This window comes from Haliotis rufescens, unplaced genomic scaffold (genome assembly GCF_023055435.1).
Source record: "Haliotis rufescens isolate VD_foot unplaced genomic scaffold, xgHalRufe1.0.p SCAF_7, whole genome shotgun sequence".
In the NCBI taxonomy this organism is placed as follows: domain Eukaryota; kingdom Metazoa; phylum Mollusca; class Gastropoda; order Lepetellida; family Haliotidae; genus Haliotis; species Haliotis rufescens.
Window position 1 is genome coordinate 45220066 of NW_025964361.1, and position 20325 is coordinate 45240390.

The 20325-nt window shown below is 44.7% G+C and overlaps 1 protein-coding gene across 1 annotated transcript; it reads right to left on the bottom strand.

Moving 5' to 3' along the window:
- Positions 1 to 3212: 3212 nt before the first annotated feature.
- On the bottom strand, positions 3213 to 19242 carry LOC125376219 (mucin-6-like). Its single transcript, XM_048388177.1, has 3 exons — positions 18988 to 19242; positions 17748 to 17763; positions 3213 to 4498 (listed from the first exon to the last, which is right to left on the bottom strand). The coding sequence occupies exons 1-3, from the start codon at positions 19240 to 19242 to the stop codon at positions 3213 to 3215; spliced, it is 1557 nt and encodes a 518-aa protein (XP_048244134.1).
- Positions 19243 to 20325: the final 1083 nt, after the last annotated feature.

Sequence of the window (20325 nt, forward strand, 5' to 3'; positions counted from 1 at the left end):
GGAATTGTCTTGCAAAACTAAAATGCGGTTTCAAACTAGTTAAGAATTGAAACCGGAAAATACTGCCAACAACCAAGATGTGAGAGAATGTGTGTACTGTGTAACAAACTATACATAGACGATGAGTACCATTTCATCCCTTAGGGCGAGAATTTATGGATGTCAATTTCTTTTTTTATGAGGAACACAACTTTTCGAAGTATACACTTACTCCTTCATCAGGTGATCATTTTCAAGTTGACATCTATAAAAATTCTCTTCCTTATGTGTATCACTTCTAAATGCCTTTCAGAGACTTCATTGAGTTTGTAACATGTGTCGATCCACCAGGAACTGTTTTTACCATGCATATTTTGTGTCATTCCTGAATATATATTTAACATGCTCATGCCAATAAAAATGCAGATACTAGTATTTGAAAGAATCTCGCATTGTATGTCTATCAGTCTACACAACAACGAAGAGCTGTAGTAGAGCAAATAGCATTGTCTCCCTATTGCATCACTACGTTACAGCCCATTTCTGGTGTCCCCCGCCGTGATATTGCTGAAATATTGTCAAAAGCGGCGTAAAACCATACTCATTCACTCACTACGTTACATGGGTCTCTGGTCTGCACACCTTTGTGAATATAGCCAATTAAAAGACAAGTATCATATCTGCGTGCATGTCCTATCTAATCTCAGCTTAGAATTACCACCAGATTACTTAGCAATACGGTAAGCTAACATCAAGTTGTATGGATCCGTCGCGCAACGGGCACAATTATCGCTGCCACACCCAAGAACACGTGAAATCCACACAATGTAAAGTATCCTTCAAAAGTTCTGTACAACAGATGTTTTGGTTTGGTTTGGTTTGTTGTTTTACGCCGCACTCAGCAATATTCCAGCTATATGACGGCGGTCTGATAATAATCGAGTCCGGACCAGACAATCCAGTGATTTACATCATGAACATCGATCCACGCAATTGGGATCGATGACATGCTTCAACTAAGTCAGCGAGCCTGACCACCCGACCCCGTTAGTCAGTTTTACGACAAGCATAGTCGCCTTTTACGGCAAGCATGGGTTGCTGAAGACCTATTCTAACCTAGATCTTCACGGGACTACAACAGATGTAATAAAACTTTCATATTGCATACAGCCCTACGATCCAACATATCATTTCTCTCAAAAGATAAGTCATTTTATGTCAGGGTTGAAGTGACAACAGCGATGGAACTGCCTGTCCGACCACGGCGTGTCTAAACCATAATGCTAACGCCGGTATTAGCTATAGCTTACTCTGTGCAACACCCAACGCGACACGGAGGTCAATTATGGTTTAAATACAAGCCGATGACAGTACGGGAAGGAACTTAAGCGATCCCTCCAATTTCGCTGATGCTTAATTCATCATTGGATAGATTATACTCGCGACAATATCATTTCGGTTCAGCATGCCATATAGATCATGTAATTTTCACTTGTTTGTTATGCATCCAGCGAAGGGTTATTGGCATGTTATTACTGCTCTTCATGGCAGTCCCATTTTTGCCACTTTCGTAATGAAACCAATATATTTACAGTATGGACCAGGAAAGGTTGAACTGAAAGTGAAATGAGGCGGGAGGGTGAGACTGATGGAGTTTTGACGATGTATAATGTCAGTCCGTTCTCTTTGGTGCTGCGACTCCACGTGCTCATAAGAGTGTGAACTGTAAAGAGAAGTCGCCATGGGGATTGCTGGGAAAATAGGCTCCAAGCACCCCTTTGTATCCTGATCGCGTCGATCGGTACTCATGCTATCAACCACGTGTTTGCGTAACCAAGATTATTTTATTATGACATAGCTGGCACATGTCTGACGTACTTCGTTAAAAGAAAAAGTGAGTGGGAAGGATGAGTGAATGTCATTTTAGGCCGCTGTCAACTATTTCAACTATTGCAGATTACATATATATTGAAATTGTGTACATACAATATTGATGCCATGAGCAGGGATCAGCGTCCTCGGGGGACAATGAAACAGAACCAAACAGGTCATACACTTTAACCAAACAATCCACAGTCAAGCTCTTTCGACAAATGGCGGACCTCATTTGTCGAGTATCCAAAGTTTGTCCATTGTTGTATTCATAAATGCGGGGCGGTGGTGTAGCCTAGTGGTTAAAGCGTTCGCTCGTGACGCCGAAGACCCGGTTTCGATTCCCCACATGGGTACAATGTGTGAAGCCCATTTCTTGTGTCCCCCGCCGTGATAATGCAGGAATATTGCTAAAAGCGGCGTAAAACCACACTCACTCACTCACTCACTCACTCACTACTCATAAATGCCCTGGACCCAGTTGCCACAAAAGCTTCGTTTCAGAAGCAACATCACCAGCTCAAGCTCAAGCTCAAGCTCCAGGTCCATCATCACAAACTCAAATGTTCACTCGCGCAGGGGCTTTAAGTCAATACAAACTACGTCTTCCTCGCGAGAGAATGGCATAGATTTACATTCAAAATTGCGGCCTCGTACAAGCGTCCCCTCGATGTATCTTATCCAATCAGAAAACTGAAAAGGTAGGAAGGAGTGTGCAGTAGATGAGACTAACACAAACAAATGGGAAATCTAATGGCATCATTGCGGCGCCTCTGAGACGCATTCTCGGAAAGATTTTAAACAAAAACATGTATTGTCCATTTCTCTACTGCTCAGTTAAATGTTTTAGATTTAAACATAATTTGCAACAATCAAATCCGTCTTTTTGCTTCATCAGTGGAAATTGAGACGTTGTGTATAATCTAGTTATTTTGTGGAGGTTCCATTTCAAAACGAGCTTGTTTCCTAATGTAACTTTTTGAGTTTTCAATTAAGACTATTCCCATTCGATATTAGCAACAGTGTTAGATAACAAGCGTGACGTCAATTGTAGTGAATTAAGTCACACGGGATTTATGTATAGAATTTGTCTGAATAGGAACAATATGTTTTATGTTGAATAAACGGATTTAATGAGCCAGGAATAGTGGCTTTAACCAAAGGGATGACGTTTCTTCGTAAAGTATCATCTTGACGGAGACGTGAGTGAGTTTAACGTCGCTTTAGCATTTCAGTTACGTCGCGACTTATTGATGTGAACATGTTGGAAGTGACGTCTACCCACCAGCACCAATATGTGCCGACAGACCAAGGATCATAATTTGGGATTCGAACCCTGAAATGACTAAGTTCAAAGATGGCTAAGGAGAAATGAATGGGTAAGGGGGTAGGGGGGAAGGGAGTGTGGGGTGAGGGAGCGTGGGGTGAGGGAGTGTGTAGTGAGGGAGTGTGGAGGTGTTGGGTGTGGGGGTGTTGGGTAAGGAAGTGTGTAGTGAGGGAGTGTGGAGGTGGTGGGTGTTGGGTGAGGGAGTGTAGGTTGAGGGAGTGTGGAGGTGTTGGGTGAGGGAGTGTGTTGTGAGGGAGTGTGGGGTGAGGGAGTGTGGAGGTGAGGGAGTGTGGGGTGAGGGAGCGTGGAGGTGTGGGGTGAGGGAGTGTGGGGTGAGGGAGCGTGGGATGAGGGGGTGTGGAGGTGAGGGAGCGTGGGGTGAGGGAGCGTGGGGTGAGGGGGTGAGGGAGTGTGGAGGTGAGGGAGTGTGGAGGTGGGGGGTGAGGGAGCGTGGAGGTGAGGGAGTGTGGAGGTGAGGGAGTGTGGGGTGAGGGAGTGTGGAGGTGAGGGAGCGTGTGGTGAGGGGGTGTGGGGTGAGGGAGTGTGGAGGTGAGGGAGTGTGGAGGTGAGGGAGCGTGAGGTGAGGGAGTGTGGAGGTGGGGGGTGAGGGAGTGTGGAGGTGAGGGAGTGTGGAGGTGGGGGGTGAGGGAGTGTGGAGAGGAGGTAGTGTGGAGGTGAGGGAGTGTGGGGTGAGGGAGTGTGGAGGTGAGGGAGTGTGGAGGTGGGGGGTGAGGGAGTGTGGAGGTGAGGGAGTGTGGAGGTGAGGGAGTGTGGGGTGAGGGAGTGTGGGGGTGAGGGAGTGTGGAGGTGGGGGGTGAGGGAGTGTGGAGGTGAGGGAGTGTGGAGGTGAGGGAGTGTGGGGTGAGGGAGTGTGGAGGTGAGGGAGTGTGGAGGTGGGGGGTGAGGGAGTGTGGAGGTGAGGGAGTGTGGAGGTGAGGGAGTGTGGGGTGAGGGAGTGTGGAGGTGAGGGAGTGTGGGGTGAGGGAGCCTGGGGTGTGGGGTGAGGGAGTGTGGAGGTGAGGGAGTGTGAGATGAGGGAGTGTGGAGGTGGGGGGTGAGGGAGTGTGGAGGTGAGGGAGTGTGGAGGTGAGGGAGTGGGGGATGAGGGAGTGTGGAGGTGAGGAAGTGTGGAGGTGGGGGGTGAGGGAGTGTGGAGGTGAGGGAGTGTGGAGGTGAGGGAGTGTGGGGTGAGGGAGCCTGGGGTGTGGGGTGAGGGAGTGTGAGGTGAGGGAGCGTGGAGTGAGGGGTTGTGGAGGTGTGGAGAGTGGGGTGAGGGAGTGTGGGGGGTGGGTGGGGTGAGGGAGCGTGGGGTGAGGGAGCCTGGGGTGTGGGGTGAGGGAGCGTGGAGGTGAGGGAGCGTGGAGCGGGGTCGAGGGAGTGTGGGGTGAGGGAGTGTGGAGGTGAAGGGAGTGTGGGGTGAGGGAGTGTAGAGGTGAGGGAGTGTGGGGTGAGGGAGTGTGGAGGTGAGGGAGTGTGGGGTCGAGGGAGTGTGGGATGAGGGAGTGTGGAGGTGAAGGGAGTGTGGGGTGAGGGAGTGTGGAGGTGAGGGAGTGTGGAGGTGAGGGAGTGTGGGGTGAGGGAGTGTGGGGTCGAGGGAGTGTGGAGGTGAGGGAGTGTGGGGTGAGGGAGCGTGGAGGTGAGGGAGTGTGGAGGTGAGGGAGTGTTAGGTGAGGTGAGGTGAAATTGGGTTTAACGTCGCGTCCAAGATTATTGCACTTATATAGCGATGTGCATGCACGTGTATGTGTGTGTGTGGCTGCTTGTACTAGTCCGGACTGATGCCGATTTATAGTGCTAGCTCACTGAGATACCATGCCGCAGTTTAACATGAATACCCCACTCGGACACAGTATACTGACTCCGAGCCGACCAGTCCTTGTTTTAGCCCCTTAATGCCGAGCGCCAGACAGGGTAACAACAAGTACAATTTTTTAACGTCTTTTTGTATGACGCGGCCCGGGATCGAACCCTGGACCTTCCACTCTCCGGGCGGACGCTCTACCACTAGACCACGGAGGCGGTCTGAGGGAGTGTGAGGTGAGGGAGGGTGGGGTGAGGGAGAGTGGAGGTGAGGGGGTGTGGGGTGAGGGAGTGTAGAGGTGAGGGAGTGTGGGGTGAGGGAGTGTGGGGTGAGGGAGTGTGGGGTGAGGGAGTGTGGAGGTGAGGGAGTGTTGGGTGAGGGAGTGTGGGGTGAGGGAGAGTGGAGGTGAGGGGGTGAGGGGGTGGGTGGAATGAAGGTTAATAGGCCAATCTGAGGATGATTGAGTGAGTGACTGGTTTTTACGCCGCATTTAGCAATATTCCAGGAATATCATGGCTGCGGACACTAGAAATGAGCTTCACACATTGTACCCATGTGGGGAATCCAAACCTCGTCTTGGGCGTGATGAGCGAACGCTTTTAACCACTAGGCTACCCCACTCCCCCTGAAGATGCGAACAGGGTGAGGACGTCGATAGGGAGAGAAACAAGTACAGTTGGGCTTGAATTTCAAAAATTCAAAAAAAGGTCTCCGGGAATGACGAATCCTCGTAACTTTTATTCTTAACGTCCTTTGAATATGTACACATCCTTAAAGGTAGTTCAGAAAATCAGGGTATTAGATGAGTGGGCCTGTGTATGATAGGAGATTAATATCCTTCGACCACCTAGTGAGTGAGTGAGTGAGTTGGGTTTATCGCCTCTTATAACAGTATTTCATTTATATCACGGCGTTTCAACCACCTAGACTGCCACAACATATTTATTTGTTGACAGTAGTGTGTGTACATCCATAAGAATGGGTCTTCGCACCTTGCGCGCATATTGAATAGCGACAATGATTTCAATGTGGCGTGCGTGGGCCGTACCAGGATATGGATGACATTTGACGTCACGCATGCAGTACAGCACGACGTTTACATATTGATCAGGGGCGGTCGGGTAGCCTAGTGGTTAAAGCGTTCGCTCGACACGCCGAAGACTCGGGTTCGATTCCCGACATGGGTACAATGTGTGAAGCCCATTTCTGGTGTCCCCCGCCGTGATATTGCTGGAATATTGCTAAATGCGGCGTAAAACCATACTCACTCACACACTCACTCACTCACTCACTCACATATTGATCAACAGACACCAAACGGAACAAGAAACCTGTTTGTCCACCTTGGAGAAGTGGTATACGTGATGGCGGAGCAGCTGGAGTTACGGGTGACATTCTTCATCAGAGTAAATACATATGCGTTAAACGGTTGTTTATTGGTATGTAAAGATTCTTTAAAGGTGTTTTTTAGAAGCGAGGCTGGAGCCGTGTGTTTGATAGTGGTGGAGTAGCCTTGTGGTTGTTAGCGGTGGAGAAGCCTTCTGGTTGTGAGCAGTGTAATAACCAAGTGGTTGTTAGCACTGGCGAAGCCTTGTGGTTGAAGCGGTGAAGTAGCCTTGTAGTTGTTAGCGGTGGAGTAGCCTTGTGGTTGTTTGCGGTGGAGTAGCCTTGTGGTTGTTAGCGGTGGAGTAGCCTTGTGGTTGTTAGCGGTGGAGTAGCCTTGTGGTTGTTTGCGGTGGAGTAGCCTTGTGGTTGTTAGCGGTGGAGTAGCCTTGTGGTTGTTAGCGGTGGAGTAGCCTTGTGGTTGTTAGCGGTGGAGTAGCCTTGTGGTTGTTAGCGGTGGAGTAGCCTTGTGGTTGTTTGCGGTGGAGTAGCCTTGTGGTTGTTAGCGGTGGAGTAGCCTTGTGGTTGTTTGCGGTGGAGTAGCCTTGTGGTTGTTAGCGGTGGAGTAGCCTTGTGGTTGTTAGCGGTGGAGTAGCCTTGTGGTTGTTAGCGGTGGAGTAGCCTTGTGGTTGTTAGCGGTGGAGTAGCCTTGTGGTTGTTAGCGGTGGAGTAGTCTTGTGGTTGTTGGTGGTGTTGTAACCAAGTGGTTGTTAGCAGTGTGACAGCTCAGTGTTTGATATTAGGTGCTTTTTAGAAGCGATGCTGGAGTAGCCGTGTGTTTGATGGTGGTGGAATAGCCTTGTGGTTGTTAGCGGTGGAGTAGCCTTGTGGTTGGTAGCAGTGTGATAGCTCAGTGTTTGATAGTGGGTGCTTTTTAGAAGCGATGCTGGAGTAGCCGTATGTTTGATGGTGGTGGAATAGCCTTGTGGTTGTTAGCGGTGGAGTAGCCTTGTAGTTGGTAGCAGTGTGATAGCTCAGTGTTTGATAGTGTTAGAGTACCCAAGTGCTTACTTGCTCACCCACTCAAACTACTCACTGACTCACTAACGTACTCACACATTCACCCACCCAAACCACTCACTCACAGGTCACTTTACGAGGAGGGTAGCCTAGTGGTTAAAGCGTTCGCTCGTCACGCCGAAGACCCGGGTTCGATTCCCGACATGGGTACAATGTGTGAAGCCCATTTCTGGTGTCCCCCGCCGTGAAATTGCTGGAATATTGCTAAAAGCGGCGTAAAACCATACTCACTCACTCACTTTACGAGGAGACATTGCGCTGCACTAGGTTTGTTTACCAATAAACATCACGAGCATCGCCGAACTCCTTCTACTGGGACGATAAAGAGGTAACAAACAGGGAGTTTGAACCATATGTTTTTATGTGCACATAAACATAATTCGTTGAATTATAAACAATTATAGAGCTTTTGAAGAGAAAACGCTTTTGGGGTTAAAGCTCAAAAAATACAATTGCCGCTTTGGGCGTATTTTATTTCTCTAGCAGCTAAACGATGTTAATTTTCGACGCCAGATTTGAGTAACCAGATCGCCGACGACATGCAAGTTAATACCACAACAAGCAGAACGAGAAGTTCCCTTGCGATTTGTGATTCTAAAATAGAAAAATACAAGCACACCTCCTACGCAAGCATCATGTTTTCGATAAAGCTAATTCTTGAATCACGGGAGCTCGCATTAAAATACTGTAAACACCATTTTGTAGTTTTGTTATTGAAAGGGCGTGTGCATACACCTGACAAGCGGGCAATTTGGTTAATTTGGATATGTTTTACAGTCTCAGTCGGTTGTCGTTGCAATCCGTCTGTCTTGAGTCATTAACATTTAGAGATCAATGTATCACAGTCCTGTTTATTTAAATATTTGTCGATGTAATTTTGTTTCGATTTACCAATATCGTTTTGTGTAGAATGTAATAGTGTCATTTTGTGTAGACTGTAACACTACTGTATTTGAGTTAACTGTAAAAAAGTAATTTTTCCTCGACTGTAGACTGTAACACTGTTTTTACAGACTGTAGCACTTTTTATGTAGACTGTCACACTGTTAGTGTTGACTGAAACAATGCTGATGTAGACTGTAACATTGTCATATTGTGTATTCTGTAACACTGTTTATGTAGTCTGTAACACTGTTTATGTAGACTGTAACACTGTTTATGTAGACTGTAACATTGCCATATTGTGCAGTTTGTAAGACTGTTTATGTAGACTGTAACACTGTTCATGTAGACTGTAACATTGCAATGTTGTGTAGTCTGTAACACTGTTTTTGTAGACTGTAACACTGTTTATGTAGACTGTAACACTGTTAATGTTGAATGTAACCATGTTGATGTAGACTGTAACATTGTCATATTGTATATTCTGTAACACTGTTTATGTAGACTGTAACACTCTTTATGTAGACTGTAACACTGTTCATGTAGACTGTAACATTGAAATGGTGTGTAGTCTGTAACACTGTTGATGTAGACTGTAACATTGTCATATTGTATATTCTGTAACACTGTTTATGTAGTCTGTCACACTGTTTATGTAGATCGTAACACTGTTTATGTAGACTGTAACACTATTTATGTTGACTGGAACACTGTTTATGTAGACTGTAACTTTGTTGATGTAGACTGTAACACTGTTTATGTAGACAGTAACATTGTTTATGTAGACTGTAACACTATTTATGTTGACTGTCACACTGTTTATGTAGACTGTAACACTGTTTATGTAGACTGTAACATTGTCATAGTGTGTAGACTGTAACACTGTTTATGTAGATTGTAACACTGTTGATGTAGACTGTAACACTGTTTATGTAGACTGTAAAAACTCTTTATGTAGACTGTAACACTGTTTATGTAGACTGTAACACTGTTTATGTAGACTGTAACACTCTTTATGTAGACTGTAACACTGTTCATGTAGACTGTAACACTCTTTACGTAGACTGTAACACTGTTCATGTAGACTGTAACACTCTTTACGTTGACTGTAACACTCTTTATGTAGACTGTAACACTCTTTATGTAGACTGTAACACTCTTTATGTAGACTGTAACACTCTTTATGTAGACTGTAACACTCTTTATGTAGACTGTAACACTCTTTATGTAGACTGTAACACTCTTTATGTAGACTGTAACACTCTTTATGTAGACTGTAACACTCTTTACGTAGACTGTAACGCTCTTTACGTAGACTGTAACACTCTTTATGTAGACTGTAACACTCTTTATGTAGACTGTAACACTGTTCATGTAGACTGTAACATTGCAATGGTGTGTAGTCTGTAACACTGTTTTTGTAGACTGTAACACTGTTTATGTAGACTGTAACACTGGTAATGTTGAATGTAACCATGTTGATGTAGACTGTAACATTGTCATATTGTATATTCTGTAACACTGTTTATGTTGACTGTAACACTGTTTATGTAGACTGTAACACTGTTTATGTAGACTGTAACATTGTTGATGTAGACTGTAACACTGTTTATGTAGACAGTAACATTGTTTATGTAGACTGTAACACTATTTATGTTGACTGTAACACTGTTTATGTAGACTGTAACACTGTTTATGTAGACTGTAACATTGTCAAGTGTGTAGACTAACACTGTTTATGTAGATTGTAACACTGTTGATGTAGACTGTAACACTGTTTATGTAGACTGTAACACTCTTTATGTAGACTGTAACACTCTTTATGTAGACTGTAACACTGTTCATGTAGACTGTAACACTCTTTACGTTGACTGTAACACTCTTTATGTAGACTGTAACACTGTTTATGTAGACTCATGGTACCTATGATTTGTTAATTCGGAAATTATTAAACAGACCCATTTGACGAGGAACGGAAGCGTCCAATTTACTTGGTTTCCCTGCCTATCAACACATTACCCTGTATTTATACTTGAACTGTTTGAGATGTCAGCTACACATTGAAGCACCAACACAGAGCTACATGACTTGTCAAATACCACAAAATATACCCTACTACCATTGGTTCGAATATTTCCCATTTGCATTCAAATGAACGATACCTAACCAAATGACAGAGGTCTGAAGCTTCACGTATAGTTCAATCAACCTTTCGGATGAGCGACAGCGCCTTGAGGTATGCACAAAACGGGATACAGCACCCATTAGTATGGCGGTAATCTAAATGGTGCTTGAAGCAATACAAATTATACGTCTATTTCTGATACATAATTAAATGACCCGTTGAACTAAGGGCGGATATTTTCCATATTCTCTTGCAATGTTTCAATTAACGTATTTTCGCTTCCTTCAAATAATGCAGGCATCGGACTGAGACGCTGAGATATGTTTCTGACATGGTGATTTCCGACTAAGCGCGGGATTAATGAAGTTTCAAGATGGACTCCTGTCTGCTGGGCCCATCTTATCCCTGAACATTTACATAATTGTGTAAGAGTACAAATGTACTCACAAACTCTTGTCTTGTATATTTCATATACGAGTACGTACGCTGTAACAGTGAGTGAGAGTGTGTTGGGTTTTAACCTCGCTTTAAAAAATATTCCAATTGCTTTTCGGCATGTCAGCTCAATTTGGGAAGAAAGCCTGAACGAAGACGTAAACGTGATGAAAACGTCTGTATTACTAAAAACGCAATTTACAAACCGCTCGACCGCATACGCGGAAATACACATGAAACTATCACACATTAGTAAGTATGCACAAAAACTTGCACGTTTGCCAAAAACGTTCGCATACATGACACTCGTGGTTTCTTATAGTGAGTGAGTGTGGTTTTACGCCGCTTTTAGCAATATTCCAGCAATATCACGGCAGGGGACACCTGAAATGGGCTTCACACATTGTACCCATGTCGGGAATCGAACCCGGGTCTTCGGCGTGATGAGCGAACCCTTTAACTGCTAGGCTGCCCGACCGTCCCGGCTTCTTGGCCAACTGGGCATTTAAAACCTTTACAGCATATTTTGAAATATTACTTTGTAAGTGGTATGGCTTTTTTCACATGTATGTTTTAAGTATCTCACAAACAGGTATATAAGTGTGGCTAAAATAAGTGAAAAATGACGATGTTTCGAACAAGAGGAATCTGACCCAAAATGAATATTAAATCATAGGTATGTAATGTCTTTATCTCCTGAGACAATCAACTTGAGCCAAAGACATCATCATGATCAAATATACTACTCAAAAGAAGTTAAGGATCACCTGATTCTTTCATATTACAATAGTTAATCTCTCATGCCATGACAGATTAACATTACCAATATGAAAGAATCGGGTGATCCTTAACTTCTTTTGAGTAGTATATTTGAAAAACGCTTCAAGAAAACCTCTGAAATCAGCATTTTCACACATTTCACTCTACCTGTAAATCAGTAAGACCATGCAAGTTTTGATTTGTTTGTTTTTTGTTTAAGGCCGAAATCAGCAATATTCCAGCTATATGACAGCGGTCAGTAAATAATCGAGTCTCGACCAGACAATCCAGCGATTGATATCATGAGCATCGATCCACGCAATTGGGATACGATGACATGCATCAACCAAGTCAACGAGCCTGACCATCCTATCCCGTTAGTAGCCTCTTACGACAAGCATAGTCGTCTTTTGCGGCAAGCATGGGTTGCTGAAGACCTATTCTACCCCGCATCTTCACGGGTAACCTGACTCATATTCATATGAACTTGTCTGACGTTTGTAACAATTTCTGAAAGGATTGTTCATTTCATAAATCTTCCTTATCCAGTGGGCCAAAAGGAGCCGCACCATGCCTCATCCTTTGTCAAATATTAGACATAGATGAATCACCATAAGAGATGTATCTGTTAACGGTATCTGAAACAATACGGTTGTAATTCCGTTCAAATTATGTCCCTAAGATCTTCAACACTCATATGACCCGCTACTGGGCGTTGTCCACATTCACTTATACATGTATGGTAACTAAGAGTGAGTGAGTGAGTTGGGTTTAAGTAATAATAGACATTTGCCACGATGACGAAACCCACAAGCAAGGGTATGGTAGCTGACAAACCTGGAAACATAATCGAGTCGAAATGGGATTCGAACTCACAATCATAGTCTGCGGTGTCCAAGGGACGCAACTCTTCACAGCGAATTGCCGTGCCTAGTGATTGAGAACGCCACTACCCTTAAGCCAGCGCCGCACATTTTGGCAAAACCTATCAACCGTACATTACAACTCTGAAATCACTTTAAACATGTTTAAAAGACATCGTGAAATGATAAAGGGGCACGTGTTTATTAGTAAAACACAGTTGTTGTTTATTCGGCAGCGCTGCGGCGCGGTAGGAGGCAGGGCGGTGTGGGGAAGAGCGTTAAAGGTCATACACTAATCATTTATATTAATCCCGTCTCACGTCTACGGTAGTGTAATCTGCATCGATATGTATTCCAACCCTACTGACGTCAACACACGCTGTAATGTACATGGATCATATGACGGTAGATGTGCAGTAACAACCCGTCCAGCTACATCTCTGGGTGTTCCATAGTTTGGCGTAGCACACATCGCGATTTATTGTACGGAATGGAACAATCAGCATGGTACACGGGAAAACCTTAGTACGGACAAAGGACGGTTTTATCTCCAGGTTTTAGGTTACACGCAACCAAATGTTTCCCATAGACTTCTATTGTAACGTCATATTTTTTTTAAATAACTAAGCATTCAACAGCTATTACCTGTACGTGTGTGCACAGTTTGGCCTTAGAGCAGCAATAAAAACATAAAAAATGACTAGCTTAGCCAGCTCCTTTTCCGAGTACAGGAAGCTAGACACACCACCCCCAGTTTCGCACCAAATGTCACCTACTTGAAAATAGCTGTGGTCACATTCAGCATAACTCAGTATGTTGAAAAAGACAGTACTAAATATAGAAAAACATGGTAAGTTTTAATAACTGGATGGATGTACAATTAAAAGACATAAAAATCTTACAGAATATCCTCCAATCACAGCCTGCAGATATCTCTCGATCTGCACCGAAGGCTCTACGAAAACCGCACTGTCCCAACTGGTTCTGATTTGGTAGAACCTGTAATGGCTACTAAGGAACGTGGGTGATGAGAGAGATAAACATACTGTCGCTATTACAGTTCTTGAACATGGAACAACTAAACCCTTATTTTCCTTGAAATGAGAGAACTAACAAACCTCGCCATTGTAATCCTTGAATTGGCCCAACCACACAACAGCTAAAACATTCTTCTCCTGGTGATGCTCTTGTTGAATTGTTTAATAGGCATTACTTAGAAGCTGACGGATGACAAAGTAGACACAATTTATGGATAACAACCTCTTTAATAACTGTGAAGGCGACGTTTCGGTATAGATCCTTACACCGTTGTCAAGCAGGACTGAATGATGAAACAGGGTACAGGATATATATAGTTGAGAGAAGCTATGGTCAACCCGGACCGTTCCCTCTTCAGTGAAATTTAAGAACACGGGAAGAGTGCTGACAGACCAGGGAACATTATTAGACCGAATATTGCATTCGAACCACAACAAGTCGGACCGCCTCCGTGGTCTAGTGGTAGAGCGTCCGCCCGGAGAGCGGAAGGTCCGGGGTTCGATCCCCGACCGCGTCATACCAAAAGACGTTAAAAGATGGTGCTTGTTGATACCATGACGGGCATCTGCTTAAAGTGTTTAAAACAAGGACTGGTCGGCTCGGAGTCAGTATACTGTGTCTGAGTGGTGTATTTATGTTAAACTGCGGCATGGGATCTCAGTGGGCTAGCACAATAAGATCGGCATCAGTCCGGACTAGTACAAGCAGACACACACGCACACACAGACGTGCATGCACGTCGCGACGCTAAACGCCATTTCACTTCCGGTTGATCCTGGCACGGAAAAGGGTATTCTCAAAGAAGACCCGGGTAAGAATCGGTCTTCAGCAACCCATGCTTGTCTTATCAGGCTCGCTGACTTGGTTGTTGCATGTCATCATATCCCAATTGCCCGGATCGATGCTCCTAATATCAATGACTAAATTGTCTGGTCCAGACTCCATTATTTTCAGACCGCCGTCCCATATCTGGAATATTGATGAGTACGGCGTTAAACAACAAACAAACAAAGCCTTTCAACCATCAGGCTTCAGGCAAGCAGGTAAAACCGTGTGTTCTTTTGCCGCATCCTCTGTAGACAGCATCCAGTAGGGCTCCGGGCAGGACAAACAGGCGGGATACGTGTGCAGGAAATACAGTTGGTTGGCTTGTTGTTTAACGCCGCACTCAGCAATATTCCAGATATGGGACGGCGGTCTGAAAATAATGGAGTCTGGACCACACAATCTAGTCATTGATATTAGGAGCATCGATCCGGGCATTTGGGATATGATGACATGCATCAACCAAGTCAGCGAGCCTGATACGACAAGCATGGGTTGCTGAAGACCAATTCTTACCCGGGTCTTCTTTGAGAGTACCCTTTTCCGTGCCAGGATCAACTGGAAGTGAAATGACGTTTAGCGTCGCGACCTGCATGCATGTCTGTGTGTGCGTGTGTCTGCTTGTACTAGTCCGGACTAATGCCGATATTCCAGCTATCTGGCGGCTGGGCTGGATATACAGACTGGATGCGGTTCAGTATATATTTTCAATAGAATTACTTTTGATATGAAAAATACGAACCAAATCTGAGTCAGATTGTACGCAACGGGCTTGCATTACTCCAATTCAATTCCATAAGAATATACGTAAGAAAAATGGTGTAAAGATATATTGGCACAGATGTTGGATCTGCACATATTAACAAATCCAATGATGGCATGATGCCATTCTCTTGAGTGTATATAGGGAAATCTAATAAACCATTTGTCTGTAAATACGATAAAAAGTGATTGCAATGTGGGAAACACGATCAGCCATGACAGTTGACACGGCGATATTTACGAAACTGACGTCGGCCGCTACTTCATTAAACCAAGATCCAGACGTTGTTTTTGGAACCAAGTAGGTTCAATTATATAGCAAGCAACCTGTTAATGTTATTTCTAAACAATCAGTTTTTGGGGGAGTTTATACAGGAAGTCGTTATATTTAATATGACAGATTTATCAACTCAAACTCACTTAATTGCAGCCGCAGATCATGTAGAGTGATGTATATGAAGCGTGCCATAGAAACACATTTAAATTGTTGTTTAACAGTTGTTTAACGCCGCACTCGGCAATAGTCCAGCTATATGACGGCGGTCTGTAAATAATAGAGTCTGGACCAGACAATCCAGTGATTGATATCATGAACACCGACCCACGCAATTGGGATACGATGACATGCATCAACCAAGTCAGCGAGCCTGACCACCCGTTAGTCGCCTCTTACAACAAGCATGGTCGCCTTTTACGGCAAGAATGAGTTGCTGAAGACCTACTCTACGGGTCGAGGATGGTTCAAACAGGGGAAGGTGTGTACATGGAAATCTACTTCATCAACAGCAATGCTAATCAGAAAATGAAATTACATCATGGTTTCAATCAATATGATTTGTTTGTTTGTTTGTTTGTTTGTTTCTTGTTTAACGCCACACTCAGCAATATTCCAGCTATATGACGGCGGTATATACATAATCAAGTCTGGACCAGACAATCCAGTGATTGACATCATGAGCATTGATCTACGCAATTGGGATACGATGCCATGTATCAACCAAGTCAGAGAACCTGACCATCCGATCCTGTTAGTCGCCTCTTACGACAAGTATGGGTTGCTGAAGACCTATTCTAACTTATAACGCATCAGTGACAAAAATGATGACCGATGTAATTCACAATTTTGGCTTGTACTATATGTTCCCGTGTTTTTTCATGTAAAAAATTGACTTGACTTTGCATGGGTTTGACCTGCATCACTTCGGGCGTTCCTCCCACATTAAGCATTCATGCGGTGATATATCTGGAATACAGTAAAAAGCGGCGTTAACCCTAACTCACTCACTCAGTATGTCCAAATGAAATTAAGTTGAAGATATTTCGCTATGGTGTGAATGAGTGAGTGAGTGAGTGAGGTAACGAATAATGGTTGGTTGGTTGGTTTGTTGTTTACGCCGAACTGAGCAATATTCAAGCTATATGACGGCGGTCTGTAAATAATCTAGTTTGGACCAGACAATCCAGTGATTGATATCATGAGCATCGATTCAGGCAATTGGGATCGATGACATGCATCAACAATGTCAGCGACAAGCATAGTCGCCTTTTACGGCAAGCATGGGTTGCTGAATGTCTATTCTAACCCGGGTCTAGAGAGTGAATGAAGGATTTATTTACAGAGAGTGAGTGAATGAGATCAGATGGCGAGGTGAAATGGGAGTTAACGTCGCGTTCAAGATTATTGCACTTAATACGCGTGCGTGCGTGCGTGCGTGCGTGCGTGCGTGCGTGCGTACGTGCGTGCGTGCGTGCTTGCGTGACTTTATAGTGCTAGCCCACTGAGATACCATACCGCAGTTTAACATGAATATAGTCAGAGTAACAACAAGTACAGTCTTTTAACGTCTTTTGGTAGGACGCGGCCGGGGATCGAACCCCAGACCTTCCGCTCTCCGTACATACACTCTACCACTAGATCACTGAGGCGGTCAGTGAATGAATATGTGGGTGAACTAGTGAGTACGTGGTGCGTATTTGGTTAGCAATCGAAACAAAACCGCTGTGAGGTCCTATTATTGGAGGACCGCCTCCGTGGTCTAGTGGTAAGGCGTCCACCCGGAGTGCAGAATGTCCGGGGTTCGATCCCCGGCCGCGTCATACCAAAAGACGTATTTGTTGTTACCTTGTCTGGTGCTCGGCATTAAGGGGCTAAAACAAGGACTGGTCGGCTCGGAGTCGGTATACTGTGTCTGAGTGGACACACACACACACACACACACACACACACACACACACACACACACACACACACACACACACACACACACACACGTGCATGTGGACGCGGCGTTAAACCCCAGTTCACCAGTTGGGTTGAATAGTTCAGTTAAGGTTTCAGAATAAAGAAGGCTCTATTGCATGAACTGGCTCTTCAGTTGGGGAAGCCAAGTGGTTAAAGCGTTAACTCGTCACGCCAAAAGACCCGGGTTCGATTCCGCACATGGGAATAATTGGAAGCCCATTGGTGGTTTCCCCCGCCGTGATATTGTTTGAACATTGCAAAATTTAATCATCATATAAACGTACAATACAAGGGTCAGTGGCATCCTTGACACGTATCGGTACAAGCAATATCGAGAAAATAGAAATAGCTATTGTTTTCACGAATGACAGGAGAATACATCGGGATCACGGAAACACACGAATCCAATCAGTGACGCCAACTTTTGAAGTTACCGATGCGAGACATTCTCTGGTTGAACAAGGAGAACGTTATCAAAGTCACATTTAGAGCAAGGTGCCATGGTGTACAGTGATCTTCCTTGCAATTGATCTACCCACGCAACACACTTAAGAAATTGATTTGTCATTTATCGACCAAACATGCTGAACACGCCAAACAAAGATCGACTGACGAACATGTTGGAACGCCACCTGAAAATATCCTCACGGAGTATGGAGACGTTATCGGCCAGCTTGTAGGCAATACTGTTCGTTGTCCGTTTTTATCAAGTGAGTTAATGTGCATAGAAATATAAAACTGGAAGCCGTGGTATTATTTTTTAAGCATAAAGCATGTGTTCGATATAAAACAGCGATAAAGGTGGTCAGAAAAATGTGGTTTCATAGCTCACCATGGCAACCGCTCTTTGACGTCAACGATCCCGAAGGAATGTATCGGATAGGAGGAAAAGGTGATGCCACATGTATTTTGATTTAAGACACGTGTCATTACGTAAACCGGTTAGACTATCTGGTATCAGACATGGAAGAAAACCATATGAGAGTACGTCCGCGCTTGGTCAGCCACCGGAGCATATTCCTTTATCTGATCGTTTTTTTGTGGCACTGTTTCGAGCTGGTGGTAAGACGCTGTGATGAGATGGGTGAGTGAGTATGGTTTTACGCCGCTTATAGCAATATTCCAGCAATATCACGGCGGGGGACACCAGAAATGGGCTTCACACATTGTACCCATGTCGGGAATCGAACCCGGGTCTTGGGCGTGACGTGCGAACGCTTTAACCACTAGGCTACCCGACCGCCCTTGTGATGAGATGACCCACTGTCCACCATGGGGCCATGACGAGTACTCTAGACTCGTCTCAGTCTCTGTGTATTGTTATGAATATTATTATCCGAGATGTAGACTGACGGCGATAGGTTAAAATCACTCTAGTTAAAAAAAAACCCACAAAAGATAGATGCATGAAGTATAATTTATTGAAAAGATCGAAATTGCAAGGAAGTCAATATTTAAAATGACAGTCATATAGCATCCGATATGTGCATGACAGTTGTCAGAATTGAGGTGGGGTAGCAAAAACAAGCTTTCAAGGTAATGGACAAGGCACATGGATCTCAAATCCACACGTCACAATAATAGCGTGTATGACCACCCTCTGCCACAAGACACGCAAGAACTCTCTGGTGCACACAGACAAAGTCAGTTGTCTAGTGACGTCACGTGGGATACGTTGCCATTCTTCTCGAAGGGTATAGATCGGTTCTTGTCGGTTGGCTGGAGGATGTTCGCTGTCGAATACACGACCCATGACATCCCAAAGGGATGGAGGACATGTCTTGGGAGCGTGCAGGCCAAGGCGTTGTTGGCTGCAAGGGATGTTCTGTACAATACGGGCTGTGTAGGTTCTGGCGTTGTCGTGCTGATAAAACACACCACGAGGCAGATGTTGTAGAAATGGTAGGACAATCGGACGAAGAGTGTCATCCATGTAACGCTGAGCTGTCATATTTCCGTTAACGATGAACAGTGGAGTTCTCGCCTGCTTACAAATTCCTCCCTACACCTTAACACCCCCTCCACCATAGCGTCCACCACTGAACGCAATATGCCGCCGTTCGTTCTCCCCTTCGGCGGTAAACACGCTGTCTTCCATCCGCTCTGAACAGAGAGAACCGGCTTTCAACAACCCTCTTCCATTCACGTCACTGCCATCTCTCCTAGGCAAGGGCTTTAACTGGCCATAGAAGTCTAGTTCCGGGCGAAGTAGGCCGGAACTCTGGAGGTACATTTTGGCTGGACTAACGAGTCTTTGCATAGTCCAATCAAAATCACATAACGAACCAGACAACATGGATTTCAACATGCAGATTTCGGTCGAATGCAGGATTTGCAAAGCATTGAACCGCCAGCTGAGATTTGACAGATGTTTTGCAAATTCTTTCATGTTTTTAATCAAGGTGTTCAAGTGATTTGATGCACTTATCGCGGTAAGGCCCGTTTTATTACAATATAGATCGTGATTATCGATCAGCTCGTCTTGACTGGGCGCCGCCATTTGTTTGAAGCAAATACAAGTGATACGAGGGGTGGAATCATAATGATCAATAGGAGGGAAATAGAAGGGTCATAACTAGTAACAGCCACTGGTGGGGCTACGATCGAGTCCATAAATTCCAGATTATTCGACAAGGGAGGAAACTGGACTTTTATAGTCAGTTGACGTCCTTGCCTCGGGAAGATGCGTCCCTGCCAACGACGTATGGTCAGGGCTCATCTCAATCTCTGACGACGATGTTAATCTTCCCGAGGCAAGAGATGTGACTGAATATAAAAATCCAGTTTCCACCCTTGCCGAACTAGGCTGGGATTATTGAGTTAGATTTTGGCTGGACTGACGAGTCTATGCATAGTCAAATCAAAATCGCGCACCGAAATCGAAATCCGGTTCGTAAACTGTAATGCAGATTTTGGTCGATTGCAGGATTTGCAAAGCATGTGCACCGCCAACTCGGTGTCAACATATTTTCCAAATCTTTTCATGTTTATAATCAAGGTGCTCACGTGATT